Consider the following 20,502-nt stretch of genomic DNA (forward strand, 5'->3'; position numbering starts at 1 on the left):
TCTAAGGGAAAAGAGGTCAATGCCCCTGACTAAATAGTCAGGTATTGCATGTTTTAAAAATTCTTGCAGCACACCTGTTGAAAATTGCTGGGTTAGAGGAAGCACTACAATATGGGGTCAAAAGACTTGGGTAATATCCAGGCCTCACTATGAAATGAATTAGCCTCACTTGTAAGTATTTCAGAAGACCAAAGTGAAGTACTTCACATAAAAGAGAAAAATCTGTGTGCACCATTTTTTATGTCCTTTATTCTTAGGTGCACAGTGTTCCAGTGGAAAGGGTGGCCTCCAATTCTACAAAGAGACTTCTCCACGCTATTATATGCTCCTGTATAAAAGAGCAGTACTGGCAACAGATACTGCACGTATGTGGCATGGTCACCTTGCAAAGAAGAAACCGCAAAAACGGACAATAATTTCTAAGGATCTGTGGGGGCGGGAGGTAGGTGTATGTTGCTCTCTTCCTTTATCAAAAAGTCTCTGGGAACTTTTGGAATAAGATGAAAATAAGGAAACCAAGGCGTTTGTCAGACCTTTCCACCTGCTCATCATGCCTGCGTTGTTTCCTTCTAGGCTCAGCTCTGGCCTCAGCTGCTGTGGATCTGAAGCCTAGTGCTCCACAAACTGGAACCCACTGCTTTTTCTCTCATCCCCAGAGTGGCTGATTTCCCGTTTTTGTTTGTTTGCTCTTGTTTCGTCATCACCAGGAAATGCGGAGCAACAACTGTGAAAGCATCGCAGGGCGCTGGGAGCGGGTCAGGGCACCCACCCAAGTTTACAAGGACTCCTGAAGTTCTTGCTCAGGTGCTGTCGTCTAGCGGCCACCCAGAGCCCCACGAAGCGGAGCCGAGCCCCCTTCCCAGAGCAAGTCTCCAGGGACGCTGGGGCGAGAGGCGCGACAACCCGGAGCAATCCCCCCCGGAATGCAGCGCTCTCCTCCCCCCAGCCCAGCTCCTAAAAATCAAGCAGCCTCCCCGCCTCCAGGACCCCGCTGAGGGTCGCCCCGCCTGAGCGAACGCGACGCGCGCGCACGTCCGCACGCAACCCGCACGGGAACGAGACCCGCCAGGTGCGGCCGGCCGGCGCCCTGCGGGCGAGGCGCGCGCAGCACGCACGCGCGCGAACGTCCACCCGGTCGCCCCCAGGCGCCCAGGCGCCCGAGCCCCCAACCCTCGAACCTCCGCAGACACCGGGGAACTTTCCAGGTGCGCCCCTTCTCACCGCGGCGCGGCCGCCCCGCGTCTCCCACGCCCCCCTCCCCGCAGCCTCCAGCGCGGGGTCGCAGCGCCGCTCAGCTCAGCCCGCCCGGCCGAGCGCGGGGCGCCGCGCGGGGCGGGGCGGGGCTGCCGGGACGGTCGCCCCGGCGACGGAGGACCCGGAAGAGCGCGGGCGAGCGCGCTGCGGCGGGGGTGTCGGGGTGTCGGTGCGGCGGGGCCGCGCGAAGTTGAGGTGCAAGGGCAGAGAGGAGGGGAGGGGGGAGAAGGAAAAGAGGGGGCGGGGGTCAGCCCGGGCTTTGGCGTGGAAGAGCGGGGAGCCGGCCTCCCTGAAAGTGGGGTCACCCGTGTGCGCGCTCACACCGGCCGAACCTTTCCTGCAGAGTGGCGCAAGTACAGAGATAACCTCGTGGTTGTGAGCGTGCTTTCCCACGTTGTTATTTCAAGTTCACGGGAGGAGGGGAGAAGAAAATTCAGGGAGGCCGTCCCGTTTTCGGTCGCCTCCCTTTGCCCTCACCCCTCCAGTCTGTTTTCACCGCAGGCTCGCCCCCACCTCGCCTTCCCTCCCAAAGCGAAAACTGGGGCCCGCATCCTGGACGTGCCCTCCTCCCTCACACGAGTGCCCTTCTGGCAGCTAATGGGGACGCGGGAGCAGCCTGGCCACCCCCTCTTCCCGGACTCCGAAGCCGTAACTTGCATCCCGTTCGCCAGCGCGCGTGATGATGGACAGTGGTTTGAACCGAGTTTCAAGGGGCAGAAGTTACACCTTCCTTTGGAATCTGAAGGTCTTTTCTTTCTTTTTCTTTTTTAAATTGTTGACACTATTGCAGATGTCCCCTTGCATAGTCTTCCCTTTACCCACCTCTACCCACCCCCCGCCCTCTGGCCATCTCACTACATTGTTTTCTGTGCCCATGGGCTATGCGTATATATTCTTTGGCTAATCTCTTCTTTCATCCAGTCCCCCCTCCCCCCTCCCCTCTGGCAGTTGTCAGTCTGTTCCGTGTATCCATGCCTCTTGTTCTATTTTGTTGTAAGTCTGTTTTGTTCATTAGATTCCATATATTAGCGATACCACACGGTATTTTTCCTTCTCTGTCGCTTATTTCGCTTAGCATAATAATCCCCAGGTCCATCCATGCTGTCACAAAAATAAGAGTTCCTTCATTTTTTCAGAAGGTCTTTTGGCAGGGAGCTCTCTTGATCACCCAAGCTTTCCCAGTGGCCTTTTGATTACATTTTTTCCTGAGGCTTGCACTGTGGTTTTCTAAATATATGGATACCCCACCACATTTGTTGTGCTCTAGAGTTGTGAGATCTTCGTGTGGCTTTCTCCCTTTCCTCCTGGACCCCTGAGGAATTTCACCAGCAAATCGAGGAGGACAGGGGCAGTTTGGTGTTGAGGAATGGGAAGTTGTTATAGAAATAGATTTGTGTGTGTATTAGAGTCAGGAATATAAGTTTGATGTGTGTATTAGATTTGAAATAAGTAACTTCATTTTGTGTGACTGAGTGTAACTGTGATGCCTGCGTGTACTGCCAATTCTTTGGCACAATCCTGCCGACTACGCCAACTGTCCCAGTTTCTCTGGAGATGTAAACACAGGTGGTCTAACTCCCAATACGTGGCTATACCACTGTGAGGGTCGAGAGACACTTTAATTCAATAAGACCGAGCCAATAATTCAAGTTTCAAGAAGGGAGACAGAGACAAACATGAAGCAAATCACACAGGGTTTATTTACCAGTTCCCAATGGTTCTTGGCACCAGCAGGCCACCCGGAGGATCCGCTGAAAGACACGCACGAGGCCTGGGGGTGCGGCCCGACGGCATCGGTCACCGCAGCCCTCTGGAAGCTCTCGCAGAGAGGTGCAGGGCAGAGCAAGGCAGGGGCAGCTTTCCCGGAGCTGGGGACGAAGTCTGTGGAGGGCAGACAAGCATCCAAAGATGTGGCCGAAAAGCCCCTGCTTTTAACAGTTCAGTTGAAGGTGTGGTGCGTCTTCAGTGTGTCTCATCAGGGTCCTACAGAGCGCGGGCCTGCTTGGAAGCCGGGGCTACAAAGTGTTAATCTTATCGTGGCACACAGGCATCACAGTTACACTCAGTCACACAAAATGGAGTTACTTATTTCAAATCTAATACACACATCAAACTTATATTCCTGACTCTAATACACACACAAATCTATTTCTATAACAGCAGTACAGTGAGGGTCTATTCTCCACTGTGCTTCTGGAGGTTAGAACCCAGCTCTCTTGAGTTTTAAGCCACGTGGTGGCAGTGGGGCTCTTGTAGCACCTGTCCATGCTAATATATACATAAACATATAGAAATGAGGCCCATGTAAATATGTCAAATAGGACCATTAAATTTCAGTGGGGGAAGAATGTGGTCCTGTTTGTTTTTGTGCTAACTAGAAAAAATGAAAAAGTACAAAGAACCTTTAATGAATGTGTGCTATTTTATACTGGCCTTCAAAATAGCCCAACCAGAGCAGGTGGGGATGGAGAAGAATTCCACAGGAAAAGGGAAAATAATTAAGCCATTGATAAATCACTGTAACAATGGACTTTAAAAAAAAAAATATATATATATATATATATATACCTTTATTGATTTCAGAGAGAGGAAAGGAGAGGGAGAGAGAGAGATAGAAACATCAATGATGAGAGAGTAATTGATCGAGCCCGCAACACGGGCATGTGCCCTGACCGGGAATCGAACCCCGATCACCTGGATCCCAGGTCGATGCCCAACCTCTGAGCCACGCCCGTCTGGGCAACAATGGACTTTGAAGTCAATGGAATAGATGCTTACATACAGTTTAACAGCACAGAAGATAAAATCAAAGGTTTTCAAAGCCCATACGTTTCATTTATCCCAGTTTCTTTGGGAAGGAGGGTTAGGAGGAACTCTGGGTTGCTAATTAATGGGTCCAAAAATTGATGTATTGGGTCAAAGCTTGCTTTTTCTAAAAATGAAATAAAGTAAAAATACCAGTACATTACACATAGTAAGAGCATGTTCTGTAAATCTTTTGTTTCATTTAAATATGTATGTGTTGGGTCAACCATGTAATACGTATTTTCTTACTGTTCCTTGAGGTAGAAATTTGAAAGCTATTGATGGAGTGAAGGCTGCTGCCCAGGGCCATTCAGCTAGTTGGCATTTGAGGGAGAACATAGCTTCTTACCCAGCGATCCTGTGCTGCCAGCAAGACCCCGCTGGGTTGTAGAGGAGGAGAGTCACCACTTTGAGCCTTTATTCATTCTTTCAACAAATGTTCCTGAGCAGCTCCTGGACGTCAGGTCTGATGCTAAAACCAGGGAATTCGATGGCTTATTATGCCTCTCACGGTCGCTAGCTCAGGGAATGGCCCCTGGGATTATTAGCTTGGGGCCTCCAGGTACTCCTGCCTCCCCCAAGGTAAATGAGACCCCTATTATTTCTTTCTTAACCCAGCTAAGGCTGCGGCTTTATTTCTCTCCTGGTCTGTGACTGCGATCTTTCTCACTCAGCCATTTCACACATTGAGTTCAACTTTTACCTGGATTGGAGATGCTGCTGAGGCAGTCTTGTCCCGATGATGCTTTTGGCCCAAGCAAATACAGTGTTTTCTGTGTGCCACCTGGTAGCATCATCAAGAGAAGAAAGGAGAGGAAAAATAATACTAATTGAACTTTCATTATGTATCAGGGACAAGTCTGAGACCTTTCCCATGTGTTACTCAGTATAATTTATACAATAGTTTGCATCCCGGAGCCAATTGTCCTTCTGTCTGTGTCAGCACTTACCAGGGGCTGGCTAAGGTAGAATTCAATTTAATTAAATACCTTCCTCCCAGCAGCCCTTTCTCCCACTTATTCTGCCTTTTAATCCAGGAGACCCTCAAGTCCAACTTGCCTGCCCTTGCTTTCACCTCTGCCATCCTTAGAGTCTGCTCCAGTCCCATCTCCCTGCTTTCCTCTCCTGTCCTGACTCCAATCTTTCTGCAGTAAACCCCTGATCCCAAGCCCAAATTCAAGCCACTTCTGAGTGAAATGCATCTATGCCCTCAGATGCTGATACTGACTTCACAGAGAGGCCAAAATCTGCTAAGAATCAAATTTCTAATATTCCTACCATTTTCTAACACTGTGTCCACCTGTTTTAAATCAGTGGCATATGTTACATGAATGTGATTCTCCCAACAGGATAAAAATGAGTAGATGTTACTTATCACACAGTTTCTCAAAGCCTTTCTTCTCTTCTTGACCTTCCATGTTTTTCTTTCCAAGTGGCAAGAGAACTACTAAAAGTTCAGGTTCTCAAATATGACAGGGTTTTCCTCAAAAGATTAGGGAGTAAAGAAAAATCGTAGGTCAAAAAAATGTATGAACAGTTATCTAAGCAGCTCTAAGGAGACTTCTGTGAGCTGCTTAAAAAGAAAGTCCTGATTCCTCTATATATAAGGTTGCACACACATACATGTGACAACTCACCATTTTACTCTTCTCTCATAGCATTTGAGGTATTAAGCAAAAAAACAAACCAAAACAACCCTCATAGACACAAACAACAGTATGGTGATTACCAGAGGGAAAGAGGGGTTGGGGGGAGGTAAAAGAGGGTGAGGGGGGGATAAATGGTGACAGAAGGAGACTTGGGGTGGTGAACACGCAGTACAAATACAGATGATGTATTATAGATTTGTACACCTGAAACCTATATAATTTTATTAACCACTGTCACCCCAATAAATTCAATTTTCAAAAAAAATCTCAGCCCTCCCTCTCTGAGGCACCAAAACTTGAAACCCCTGGGAGCAGCTCTGTCAGAGGGTGACTGAAGTGTATCTTCTATTAACTGAACTCTGAGAGGACCCATTTGGGGCTAGTAAGACTGTGAGTCACCTGCTCCCCAGTGGAAGCTCCAGCATCCAGGCAGGAGCAGCATTGTTCAGACTTAGAATCTCCAGGAAACCGTTGAGAAACCGTTGGGAAACCGTTGGCTGAGCTGGAGAGAGGCGCTCACCGAGCAGCTTACTGGATGAGGTGTTTGAGATCGTGGCCTTTCCTTCATGGAAATGAGTCTCAATACCTCTGAGGCTGGCACAGAGAAGCAACAACCAGAGTCCCGGCTGAAGCAGTCAGGGCCTGGATCACACTTGGATGAAGGGGCAGATCTGAAGGCAGCACCACTCCCAGCCCTGAAACCAGAGCTGAACCAGGTTTCAGACAAGCTTGCAGAGCCACCAGTGACAAAGGAGTCACATTCAGCGGGGCGGGATTTATCTGTGCCCTCATTACAGACATCAGTTGAAGTGTCTCCGAGGCGCCGTTGCCGTTGCCGAACCAACTGCCTAGAGGGTCCACTCTCCCGGGCCTTCCAGTGGCTGGGATGGAAGGTGGGCTCGCACCCATGGGTCTTCCTGCTGGTGCCCATACTGCTGACGTCCGCCCTGAGCACTGGCTTGATTTACCTGCCCAAGGATAAAGAAGAGGACCTCGAGGAACAGTATACCCCGATCGGGAGCCCGGCCAAGGCTGAACGACTCTTTGTGCAGGGACATTTCACCACTAGTAACTCTCAATACTTCTCCATCTCCAGGATAAGCACTGAGGTCAATTTTGCTTCTGTTCTAGTGGTCTCCCACTCTGACTCCCTTCTGGAACAAGAAATCTTATCAGAAGTTAGCAAATTCGACAGTGCAGTGCAGGCTCTAAATGTGACACAGGAAGATGGAACCCAGATCCTCTACAATCATGTGTGTGCCAAGAACCAGGGCTTCTGCGTGCCCTCCAACCCACTCCTGTTTGCCTGGCAGGTGGACAAGAACCTCGACCTGAGAAGCATCACCTTTCCTATCTACCACCAAAATGGTCGGCGCGTCTCCATGGCTGGCACCCTTGGTGGAACCGTCTTAGGCAACCAGGTTGGAAAGGACCAGTTACTCCTGGAGGCCAGAGCCATGCGGTTGCAGTATTACCTGAAGACCAAAGAAGGAGAGGATGAGCATAGCAAGATGTGGCTGATTCATTTCCTGAACCAATTTAGCTATATGAAAGAGAGTTTGGGCTTGAAGATGATCCGGGTATGTGGCAGCTGGGGTTGACAGGGAGGCCAGGAGAAAGGGAGGGGCAAGGAGATAAAAAGACTTGTTCCAAAGATCATAGATAGTAGCACTCCCTGAGTATTTGGTGGAGTCCTTGAATTGAAGCTGGTCATGTGCTACTATATTTGGTACTTAATCCAACTTTCTTTAACACACTAAAGGATGCCACAAATCTTAGATCCTTGTTAATATTCTGGTGTAAAACACAAATCCCACATCCTCAAGGTAGGTCTGTTCAGTACAGACATTGGTCTTTAGGTTTAGTTTTGGGGATTGGTTTTCCAGACAATTACTTAGAAATGCTTACTTTTAGTTAAAGCCTTTGCTGTTTCCAAGAGCCCCCTAAAATTTGAAGTTCACTGGAATAAAACAAATAAAAACAAACCTTTAAGCAAGTGTTCCATGGTGTTACTGAAAAAGATAACTAGCTCAGCATTTTTTTCAAGTAAATTATAGCATAGTGCCAGGCACATATTAACTGTTCAGTAATTATTGGACCAGCAAACCTACTAATACTTCTGAGTAGCCTGGCAAAGTGAGACACCCACTGGAAAAAGCCTTTGAATACCAGGCCTTTCTGAAATTATATTTATGCAATTGAAATAGTAAAAAGTAACAACCTAATGAAAATATAGAAGAAGCCACAATTTCTTTAGTTATTAATGATTTCACAGTTTTATGTAAAATTTGATTTTGTATATTCAGAAATTTTAAACTTTGGAATTTTGTAAGAAACTTTGAAAAGCATTCCAGAAATTTTGGGGAAGAAGCAAATCTATATTCTAAAATCATAATTCATGTATTTTGATCTTTTAATGAATTTGAACACTTTTTTTAAATCAGTAAGCTATAGTGTTTCAATAGTGTTTGTAACTCTCAAATATTATAATTAAAAGTTATTTATCTGAGTACATTTTTGTGGCAGGTGGTCTACTTTACATCACTTTCTAGACAACTGGAATTTGAAAAAAGTTCTACGACAGTGATCCCTTTGTTTTATTGGGCATACTTTCTAATCATATTATTTTCAATCGCATCATGCTACAGGTAAAATACTTTTATTCATTTTTATAAACTCCTATTTTAAAAAAATTGTGGTAAAACATATATATATAACATATCATTTTAACCATTTTAAGTGTACGATTCAGTAGTGTTAATAATATTCACACTGTTGTCCAATCTTCACAACTATCTGTTTCCAAATCTCTTCCATCAACCCAAACAGAAAAACTAAATATTAAGCAATAACACCCCATTGCTATCTCTGATCCCTGGTAAACCTTTAATCTCCTTTCTGTCTCTGTGAGTTTGCCTATTCCAGAGATTTCATATAAGTGGAATCATATAATATTTGTCTTTTTGTGACTGGCTTACCTCACTTAGCACAGTATTTTCAAGGTTCATCCATGTTGTAGCATGTGTCGGAACTTCATTTTTTTTTTTTTTTTGGCTGAATAATATTCCATTGTATGTATATACCACATTTTACTTTTCCACTTAACTTTTGATGGGCACTTGGACTGTTTCTACCTTTTGGGTATTGTGAATAATGCTGCAATGAATATTAGTATACCAATATTTCTTTGAGCCCCTGGTTTCAATTCTTTTTCAGTATATACCTAAAAGTAGAATTGGTGGGTTGTATGATAATCCTGTTAGGTTGCTGAAGAATTTCCAAACTGTTTTCCACAGAAGCTATACCATTTTATATCCCACGAGCAATGTCTCCACTTCCTCACCAACCCTTGTTATTTTCTGTTTTATGGATTAAAGCCATTCAGGTAGGTGCAAGGTGGTATCTCATTGTGGTTTTGATTCACAATTCCCTAATTACAAATGATAAGCATCTTTTGATGTGTTTATTGGCCATTTGTATATCTTTGGAAAAATGTCTATTCAAGTGCTTTGCTTATTTTTAATTGAGTCATTTGTCCTGTTGTTGAGTCCTGTTGTTGCTGAGTACTTTATATATTTTAGATATTAAACCTTTAACAGAGATATATGATTTGCAGATATTCTACCACTCTGTGGATTGACTCTTCACTTCCTCTAATGCACAAAAGTTTTTAATTTTTATGAAATTCAATTTGTTTTTCTTTTGCTACTGTGCTTTTGGTGCTATATCTAAGAATCCATTGACAAGTCCATGGTAATGCATATTTACCCTCTGTTTTCTTCTAAGAGTTTATGGTTTTAGTTCTTATATTTAGGTTATTGATCAGTTTTTAATTATTTTTATATATAGTGTGAAGTAGGGGTCCAACTTCATTCTTGTACATGTGGAAATCTGGCTGTCCAAGTACCATGTGATGATGAAAAAATCAGTTGGCTGTACATATATGGGTTTATTTGTATACTCTAAACTTTATTCCATTGTCTATGTATCTGTCCATGTGCCAGTACCATACCATTTTGATTATTATAGCTTTGTTAAAAGTTTTAAAATCTGGAAATCTCAGTCTTCCGACTTTCTTCTTCTTTTTCAATATTATTTTGGATATCCAGGTCCCCTTACAATTTCATATAAATTTGAGGGTTGACTTTTCCATTTGTGAATAGAAAAAAAGTCCATTGGAACTTTAGTATTGTGTTGAATCTGTAATTGCCTTAGATGAGATTGACATTTTAACAATATTGTCTTCCTCCCCATGAACTAAGGAAATCTTTTCATTGATTTGGGTCTTCCTTCGTTTCTTTTCTTTTTTAAATCTTTATTGATTTCAGAGAGAGAGGAAGGGAAAGGGAGAGAGAAAGATAGAAACATCAGTGATGAGAGTCATTGATCGGCTGCCTCCTGCATGCCCCCGACTGGGGATCGAGCCCGCAACCCGGGCATGGGCCCTGACTGGGGATCACATCGCCATCTCCTGGATCCTAGGTCGATGCTCACCCACTGAGCCATACCAGGCCGGGCCCTTCGTTTCTTTCACCAGTGTTTTGTGGTTTTCAGTGTACAAGCCTTTTACCTCCTAGGTTAAATTTATTCCTAAGTATTCTTTTAGACACAATTTAAATGGAACTGCTTTTGTAATTGCCTTTTGGAATTGTTCATTGCACATGGATAACAACAGAACTGACTTGTGTGTGTTGATCTTGTGTCCTGCAGCTTTGCTGAATTTGTTTCTTAACTAGTAGTTTTCCTGTAAATTCTTTCATAGATAGGATCACATAATCTGGGGAAAATGTTAGTTATTCTTTTCAATTTGGATTCCTTTTATTTCTATTTTTTGTATTAATTGCTGGCTAACACCACAATGTTGAATATCATTGGTGATGATGGGCATCCATATCTTATTTCTGATCTTAGAGGAAAGTATTCAGTTTTTCACCATTGAGTATGATGTCAGCTGTGAAGTTTTCATAAATGCCCATATCATTTTGAGGAAGTTCCCTCTATGCCTTGTCTTTGAGTGTTTTATCATGAATGAGTGTTAGATTTTATCAAATGCCTTTTCTGCATCTACTGAGATAATCATGTGGTTTTTATCTTTTGTTGTATTAGTGTGGTGTATTACATTGATTTCCTTATGTTGAACTACTATTGCATTCCTAGGGTAAATACCACTTAGTCATGGTGTATAACCCTTTTAATATGCTACTGAATTGGGTTTGCTAGAATTTTATTGAGCACTTTTGCATACATAGTCATAAAAGATATTGATATGCAGTTTTCTTGTGCTGCCTTTGTTTGGATTAAATGCTCCAATCAAAGACATATGGTGGCTGAATATATAAGAAAACAAGACCCTTACATATTCTATGACTTCAAAGAGACTTCAAATTGAAAGACACGCAGAGAGACTGAAAGTAAAGCAATGGAAAAAGATATTTCTCCAAAGAGGACATGCTGATGGCCAAGAGACACACGAGAAAATGTTCAACGTCGTTAATCATCAGAGAGGTGCAAATTAAAACCACAATGAGGTATCACTTCACATCTGTCAGAATGGCACCATCAACAAATCAACAAATGACTCCTGCTGGTGAGGATGTGGAGAAAGGGAAGCCCTGGTACACTGCTGGTGGGAATGCAGACTGGTGCAGCCACTATGGAAAACAGTATGGAGGTTCCTCAAAAAATTTAAAATGGAGCTGCCTTTTGACCCAGTGATCCCACTCCTAGGAATGTATCCTAAGAATCCTGAAACATTCATCAGAAAGAATATATGCACCCCTATGTTCATAGCAGCACAGTTTACAATAGCTAAGATCTGGAAACAGCCCAAGTGCCCATCAGTAAATGAGTGGATGAAAAAACTGTGGGACATTTACACCATGGAATACTACGCAGCTATAAAGAAGAAGGATCTCGTACCCTTTGGGACAGTATGGATGGACCTGGAGAATATTATGCTAAGTGAAATAAGCCAGGCAGAGAAAGACAAACATCACATGATCTCGCTTATACAAGGAATCTAAAGAACTTAATAAACTGATGAACAGAACAGATTCAGTGGCATGGAAGCATAGATCAGACTGAGGAAGGTCAGAGGGATGAAGGAGGGTGGGTGGGTGGAGGGGGAGAGAGTAACCAAAGAACTTATATGCATGTATGCACAACCCAAGGACACAGACAATGGTGGGGAGAGGGACTGGGGAAAGGGATGAGACGGTGGAACGGGTCATTGGGGAGCAAAAGGGACATCTGTAATATTTTAAACAAAAATAAAATTTAAAAAAAAACCTGCAAAATTGTAAAAAAAAAGAAAAAGATATTTCAAGAAAACAAACCAAAAAAAGCTTAAGTAGCAATCCTTATACCAGACAAAATAGAATTTAAAGCAAAGGCTATAAAAGGAGACAAAGAAGGACCCAAAAATTCCATTTCTGGATATTTATCTGAAGAAACCCAAAACACTAAATCAAAAAGACATATGCATCCATATGTTCACTGGAGCTTTATTTACGATGGCCAAAATATGGAAGCAACCCAAGTGTCCATCAATTGATGGATGGGTGAAGAAGTGGTACATATATACAATGGAATATCACTCAGCCATAAAAAAAAAAAAAAAAAAAGAAAGAAAAGAAATTTGCCACCTGCAACAACACAGATGGACCTAGAGAGTAATGTACTGAGTAAAATAAGTCAGACAGAGAAAGAAAAGACAAATGCCATATAGAATCTAAAAAACAAACAAGCAAAACAGAAACAAACTCATAGATACAGAGAACGTTTTGACAGTTGCCAGATGGGAGGGGGGTTAATGGGATGGGTGGAAAACGGGAAGGAATTAAGAAGTACAAATTGATAGTTACAGAACAGTTATGGGGATGTTAAGTACAGCATAGGAAATATAGTCAATAATATAGTAAAAACTATGTATGGTGTCACATGAGTTCTAGATTTAATGGGGCGATCATTTTGTAAGTTATATAAATGTCTAATCACTTGGGTTCTACACCTAAAACTAATATAATATTGTATGTCAAATGTAATTGAAATATTAAAATGTTAAAAAACAAATAAAAAGTAAAATACAGCCATGTGTAGAATTTTTTTTAAATATAAGAAATTTTAGCTATTTTAATGTGGTGTTCTTACCTGAAGAAGGTCTTTAGTCATGCTCTTGCTGTTTTGGAATCAGTGGATCCATTTCCATAGTTGACTTTCCTAGTCTTCATTCCAAACATAGTTTCTCTCTTCTATTAAAGATATCTAGAGGCAGGGATCAGTCATTTGTTTTGAAGCAATTAAACAAACAAAATATAAAACAAGAGGTTGTTGTTAGTATATTAAAATGTACTGTTGTGGTTGTTGGGGAGGTAAAGTATTGAATCCATGCTTTAAAATGTTGTGTATATTTCCCCATTTATGCTTGTCCAACAACAACAACAACAAAAAGCAGGCATAGTTTTTGTTATTTAAAAATTATTTTGCATTTAGTAGCCACTTCTCTAGAGCCCACTTCACCAGGAGAGGAGAACCCTGAAAATATTTTAGAAGGAGGCTTTTCATATGTGTTATTAACCACAATACATAATGACCTAGCTTTGAAACACAGGAGCTATTGAGGATTGTGGTTTTGGCTAGCTGGAGGCAGAGGTTGGGAGTCAGTACTTGGACTTGGATACAGGTACTGTCTCTGCTGCCACTTGCCCTCAACTTCTGTTGTATTCCATTCACACCCCTTTGACCATCAGAGTGAAATTAACAATCTGCAGTGTTTTACTGTAACTTTATGATTCTTAAATGCCAGCCAGTGGATTAGTGCTTGTATAAGAATCACCCAGGGGCCCAGGCCAGGTAGCTCAGTTGGTTAGAGCATCATCCTAGTACACCAAGGTTGTGGGTTCAATCCCCAGTCAAGGCACATGAAAGAATCAGCCAATGAGTGCATCATAAGTAGGTGGAGCAACAAACTGATGTTCCTCTCTCTCCCTCTCTTCCTCCCTCCTTCCCTCCTTCCCTCTCTCCTGCTAAAATCAATAAATAAGAATCTCCCAGGGAAGTTTAGTAAAAGTACAGATTCCCAACTTTTCTGCTCCTTTTGCCCGCAGTTGACTTGCATAGTGCCTGGGAATTAAATGTCTCCAGCAGACAGGTATGAGAATTATTGCCCAAGAGGTTTCTGAATACATGTCTAAGTCAAGAATGTTATGAATTGATGGCATTTCGGTATGAAAGCTACCACCACAAATTCCATGATTTTTTTCCTCCTACAGGCGTGACTGTGTACGAAACAAAATGTGCGTTGCAGTTTTTGGAGTGATTTCTACTGCCTTATCAGTGTTGAGTGGCTTTGGCCTGCTGTTGCACATTGGGGTGCCATTTGTGACCATAGTTAAAAATTCACCATTTCTTATTCTAGGTGAGTAAAACAAAATATGAGGCTACATACTGTGTATATGGGGGTGTAGAATAGATAGGGGGAGGGGCTTATGTTACATTAAGGAAAATAATTATGTTTAGGTGGCTCTACAGATCCAAAATGAGATGTCAGGAAAAATCAAATCAAATTGAATTACGTATCTTTAGAGTTGGAAAAATCAAACACCCCAAATGGAAATACAAGGAACATGAATAGGCAGTACACACACACACACACACACACACACACACACCCCAAAAATTGAAAATATAAGAAAAAAATATTTGATTTCTCAATTAATCAAGGGATTCAAATTAAACCAAAAGTGAAACACCTTGTTTTCTTATTAGATTAATAAAAATTAGTAAGATCGAAGGTTTAGAGAGAGTTGTGTGCAAATGAATGGAGGAAAATTTTAAACTAATACACACTTTCTTTTAGTACAACTTTTCAACAAACCAAAAGACTTAAAAATTGAAAAGGGAATACCTTTGACCTACTAATTGCACTGCTAGGAATTTTTCCTATTAATTAGACAAGTGCTCAAAAACTAGAACAAGTATGTTTGTTTTGGTGTGATTTAGGGTTAGGAAAATATTGAAACAACCTATCCCATATATGAACATGGGATTGGTCAATTAAAATATAGCAAATTGCCTGGCTGGGCGTGGCACAGTGGTTGAGCGTCAACCTAGGATCCAGGAGATTGGGGTTCAATTCCCGGTCAGGGCACATGCCCGTGTTGCGAGCTCAATCCCCCATCGGGGCATGCGGGAGGCAGCCAATCAGTGACGTCTCTCTCACCATTGATGTTTCTGTCTCTCTTCCTCTCCATTCCTCTCTCTGAAATCAATAAAGATATATTTTAATATATAAGTATATATATATATATATCGCATATTAAAATTTTGGAATCACTTTCCATCTTTAAAAAGTAGATAAATACTATTAAATGGAAAAATACTGGTTATGAAATACGATGTTTGAAATAGAGTGGTCCAGTTATATCTATATGTTTTTATAGAGCAAATTCTGAATGGATAAACATCAAAATGTTAACCAGAATTATCCCCAGAGGGTGGAATTAGAGCCATTTAAATTCTTGTTTGTATTTTTCTTTAATTTCAGAATTTCTTTTAGAATAAGCATGAGAAAACAAAAGTTTTTATATTTTGGAAAGTAAACAACTTGGAAGAAATAATATTTGGTTTCCTGGGGGAGATAGTGGGTCAGCTGTATACTGGATGTCAGTTTATTTGTTCTAGCCCTTCAGGGCACACCTTCCTCATACACACATTTAATCATTCAGTCTTCCCCACAACTATAAATAAAGTGTGTATAATTGACTTAATATAAACCATTTTTGTAGTCTGTGCGTACATAGGAGTGTGAGTGTATATGTGTGTGAGTGTGTTTGTGATTGCAGCAACTCAAGAACTGCATGTGGATAATTTCTTAACAGTGTTCTATAAATGATAAAACCAGTTTTGTTTTTTAATCCTCACCTGAGGATATTTTTTCCATTGCTTTTCAGAGAGAGTGGAAGATAGAGAAACATCGATGTGGTAGGGACACATTGATTGGTTGCCTCCTGCACACTCCCGACTGGGGCCAGGGATTGAGCCTGCAACCAAGGTACGTGCCCTTGGCTGGAATTGAACCCGGGACCCTTCAGTCTGCAGGCTGATGCTCTAACCACTGAGCAAAACTAGCTAGGGCAAAACCAGTTTTTAAATACCTAATAAATATCAATGAGTTCATTCTTGATTCTTAGTACTTTTGATTTTTACTTTAGATCCTTCTACCTTGATTATACCCATAGAACATCAATTTAAAGTCGCAATCCCCAGTACCCTCTCATGCAATCCATAATCTCCCAAAATTTAAATTAAGATCAGCATTTTAGTTCCAAGTATTGATTCTATCAGTACACACAGAAACAAATATGTCCATGAGTGAAAGTAGTGTCAGCTCTATTAGAAAGCTTGAGGAGGTAGAATTTATCTGCAACATGTTCATGTTGTTCTTTCTAATCCCCTTTCTTCTTTGTAGTCCTCTATTCCCAGTCTTTAGTATGGTTTCAAAGTCTGCTTTATTCCAAACCAATCATGAAATGTCATTGTGGGAAACAACTAATGACCTAGTAGGCGTTAATATTTAAAGGACCCTTGAGATTTACTTTGGGACATATTTCTGATATCAAGGATACTTTCATTTTAATGAGATAAGGCCTTAAACTGGGCAAGTGAAGTTTGAATGATAACATTCTGGCTATCAAAAACAGCCCAGCAGGAAAACCGTGTGTATATGTCTATAAACTATATGGTGCCTCTCACATCATACCACATTGATAGCTAGATGCTTACTGTAGGACACGTCTAAGTCCAGCTTATATTTTAAGCAACAGAATATTGGCTCATTGTGTTTGTGCATTAGTGTGAAATGGCTTGAGAGAAAACAGTTTCTCTGGTATCCTGGCAGAATCAAAGAAGCATTGCTAACACTGCTTTGACTAACAACCAGTCAACCAGATTTCCCTATTCATCACTGAAACACCCTAAATGCCGACTAAGAGTAGAATATCCTGTGCTACATGTGAAGAACAGGAGCATGTACGAAGCACAGTTATTACAGAGGGAGTGATGAATTCTATTATGGGTTCAGAGGCAACAAAAGAAAGAATCAGATGCCTGGCTGGGCGTGGCTTAGCGGTTGAGCGTCGACCTAGGATCCAGGTGATCAAGGTTCGATTCCCAGTCAGGGCACATGCCCGGGTTGCGGGCTCGATACCCAGGCGGGGGAGTGCAGGAGGCAGCTGATCAGTGACTCTCTCATCACTGATGTTTCTCTCTCTCTCTCCCTCTCCTTCTCTCAAATCAATAAAGATACACTTAAAAAAAAAAAAAAGAATCAGAGAAAGTAGCATCAAAGCACAGATTGAGCAAGATAAATAAGACTTTAAGAAATGGACCAAGAAAAGAGTTTAAATTGATCTGTTTAATTTTTTTAAATATATTTTTATTGGTATTTTGAGAGAGGAACGGAGAGAGAGAAACATCAATGTGAGAGCACAACTTCCATCCACTGCCTCCTGCACACCCCCTACTGGGGATCGAGCCCACAACCCAGGCATGTGCCATAACTGGGAATTGAACCGGTGACCTCTCAGTGAAGGGCATGATGCTCAACCAACTGAGCCCCACCGGCCAGGGCAATCTGTTTAATTTTTTTAATGGATATTAATATTTATGAAGATTCTGTTCCTTTTTTTTTTTTTTAACAGGTGTTGGGGTTGATGACATATTTATCATGATTTCTGGCTGGCAGAAGACCAAACTCGTGGATAGCATAAAACAGCGTATGTGCAGTGTCTATTCAAAAGTGGCAGTGTCCATTACAATCACCACTCTCACTAACATCCTGGCTTTCTATACAGGGATTATGACCTCTTTCAGGTCTATACAGTACTTTTGCATTTATACAGGAACAACCCTGCTCTTTTGTTATATTTACAACATCACCTGTTTTGGAGCATTTATGGCCCTGGATGGTAAAAGAGAATTAGTCTGTCTACATTGGTTAAAAAAGACAGATACCCTTGCCCCTAAATGTTCCTCATTAAAAAGGTGCTGCTGTCTCCCATTTAATTCTCTCCCAGATGAAGAGGAAGCTGATGTTCATCCAATGAATTTGTTCTTTAGAGACTATTTTGGCCCTTTTCTCACAAGCACTAAGACCAAGTATATTGTAGTGCTTCTGTACATTATATACCTCATAAGTAGTATATGTGGGTGTCTCAAAGTGGAGGAAGGTTTAGACCTTCGGAATTTGGCAAGTGACAATTCCTACATTTCACCATATTTTGATGTAGAAGAAGAGTATTTTCCAGAATATGGTCCCAAGGTGATGGTTATTGTTACTGAAACTCTTAACTACTGGGATAAAGATGCTAGGCAAAAATTGGAAAAATGTCTGGCAGATTTTGAAAACAACCACTATGTACATAATAATCTTACAGAGTCTTGGTTACGAGAATATGTGGAATATATGGAACGTCAAAGACAAGATATAAATGATAAGAATACTTTTATAACCAGCATTTCCAGCTTTTTTGTGGATTTCCCACTTTTTAAGTATGATATTAATATGTCATCATCACATGAAATCATTTCTTCCCGGGCCTTCATTCAGACCATAGGTATTCCTACTTCAACCCATAAGAAGAAGATGTTAATCCAGTTACGAGACTTGGCCGAAAAGTGTGAAATTCCCCTCATGGTATATAACCAGGCATTCATATATTTTGATCAGTATACTGCAATAATAGAAAACACTATTCGAAATGTCATCGTTGCATCAGCAGCTATGTTCATTGTTTCCTTACTGTTAATCCCTAATCCACTGTGTTCCTTGTGGGTAACTTTTGCTATTACTTCTGTTATTGTAGGAGTAACAGGTTTCATGGCATTCTGGAACATCAATCTTGATTCCATATCCATGATTAATCTTGTCATTTGTATCGGGTTTTCGTTTGATTTCTCTGCACACATTTCTTATGCATTTGTTTCCAGTTCTGAGCCCTCAGTAAACCAAAAAGCAATTGAGGCATTGTATATGCTAGGCTACCCTGTGTTACAAAGTGCAATTTCAACAGTAATAGGGGTGTGTGTTTTATCTGCAGCTAAAGCATACATCTTCAGGACATTTTTTAAGATTATGTTTCTTGTTATGGTATTTGGGACTATCCATGGTCTAATTTTTATTCCAGTATTCCTAACCTTATTTTGAAGGTTTGTTTGAATATCCACTAGCAAATCAAAGGCCAATTATAGACTTCCTGATTGCCCCAACTCAATCTGATAAAAAATGCACTATTAACAGAAGTCAATAAACTAAAAGCAAAAAAATCCCATTTTAAAATGTTATTTAAAACTTGAAAATCCCATTTTAAAATGTTATTTAAAATATCCTGAGAAAAATTAGTCTTTCATTAAAATATCTTTACTAAATTAGAAAGTGTTGTCCTTTTTATTATGATCTATACAATGAAGTATAAAGAATAAATTTCTAGTTATTTTTCCCTTTTATTTTATTATTAGAACTTCATGCCTGGAATTGAAGTATTTTATATGTTATATCATAAATGGAATATTATTTTTATTGTACTTCCTATATGTATTATGATGTAAAAGTTCTGTTTATTCTCCCAGTCTGTGTTTTCTTAATGGTATTATAATGAACTGAAGTTTTTAAAGTTTTGAAATCCAGTTTATTTCATTTTATTTTTTTGGTTAGTGCTTTCTGTGCCTTCTCTAGGAAATGTTTGCTTATTCCAAGATTAGAAAATATTCACCTGTCTGGCCAAGATGGCAGCGTAGGTAAATGCGGTGCTCGCCTCCTCCCACAACCACATCAAAATTACAACTAAACTACAGAACAACCATCATTCAGAACCACCTGAAACTGAGCTGAATGGAAGTCCTACAACTATGAAATTAAAGAAGAAGCCACATCGAAACTGGTAGGAGGGGCAGAGACACAGGTAAGAATCCTGGAATCTGCTGGTCCCACACCCATGTATGGCCAATAAAAATCAAGAGGGTTATCTCGGCTGTGGAAGTTCCCCCTGAGGAGCGAGGGGTACCAGCCCCACACCAGGACCCCCAGCCCAGGGTTCCAGTGCCAGGAAGAGAAGTCCCCACAACTTCTGGCTATAAAAACCAGTGGGGATTGAGGCTGAAGGACGCTGAGGCTGCTGGAGTCCCAGGCAGTTCCTGTTAAAGGGCCCATGTGCAGACATTCAGACTCACTCCCTCTGAGCTCCAGCACTGGACAGCAGCTTGAGAGGCGTCAGAGACATATGGGGAAGAACAGAACTGTCTGGCATCAGGGTGAGAGCTGGAGGGGCAGCTTCCTCCCAGACAGAAGTGCTGGCAGAGGCCGTTGTTCCTTTGGTGAGCCCTGCCTTCACAGAGCCAACAGACCAGTGCCATATCTGAGTCTCCATCAACCTGGCTCATACTGTTTGCCCCACCCAGCTGATTTTGAGACCCTGCCCCACCCAACTTTTGGGCCCACCCAAGCTATTTCTAGTGGTTTTACCATAGAAATGGCCTGTCTTGGCTCATGCTTCACATTTTCCAAAAATCTCTCAAACAAGCAGCATCTGGCCCCAGTGAGGCCCATATCTCTTTCTAAATGGCCCCGGGCCTGGCACTAGCAGCAGCAAGAACTGGTTTACAGCTTGGCCTTGCCTTACCCTCCAAGCCCAGCACAAGTAGCAGCCATCTGCAGATCACTTTGTAACTTATGCCTCGTGGCCCAAGGCAGAACACAGGTGGTGGCTGACCTTGGCCTGCACAACCTGGGAGGCCCAAG

At 41.7% G+C, this 20,502-nt stretch overlaps 1 protein-coding gene and 1 long non-coding RNA gene across 2 annotated transcripts in view; one reads left to right on the forward strand and one right to left on the reverse strand.

The window, feature by feature from the left end:
- Nucleotides 1–1,298, reverse strand: part of LOC308557949 — a 99,125-nt gene extending 97,827 nt beyond the window's left edge. Inside the window, exon 1 of the long non-coding RNA XR_013998908.1 lies at nucleotides 1,222–1,298. This is a non-coding gene — a long non-coding RNA (uncharacterized lncRNA). The remainder of the gene's footprint in view (nucleotides 1–1,221) is intronic.
- Nucleotides 1,299–6,280: 4,982 nt separating this feature from the next.
- PTCHD3 (patched domain containing 3) lies at nucleotides 6,281–19,084 on the forward strand (the record flags this gene model as incomplete). The annotated part of the gene is made up of 4 exons (XM_081153660.1): nucleotides 6,281–7,288; nucleotides 8,235–8,356; nucleotides 13,979–14,124; nucleotides 17,408–19,084. 4 exons carry the CDS (start codon nucleotides 6,281–6,283, stop codon nucleotides 18,910–18,912), a joined length of 2,781 nt encoding a protein of 926 aa, XP_081009786.1. The 3' UTR covers nucleotides 18,913–19,084.
- Between the last annotated feature and the right edge of the window lie 1,418 nt (nucleotides 19,085–20,502).

The sequence above is a fragment of the Miniopterus schreibersii genome, assembly GCF_964146895.1.
Source record: "Miniopterus schreibersii genome assembly, chromosome: 1".
In the NCBI taxonomy this organism is placed as follows: Eukaryota; Metazoa; Chordata; class Mammalia; order Chiroptera; family Miniopteridae; genus Miniopterus; species Miniopterus schreibersii.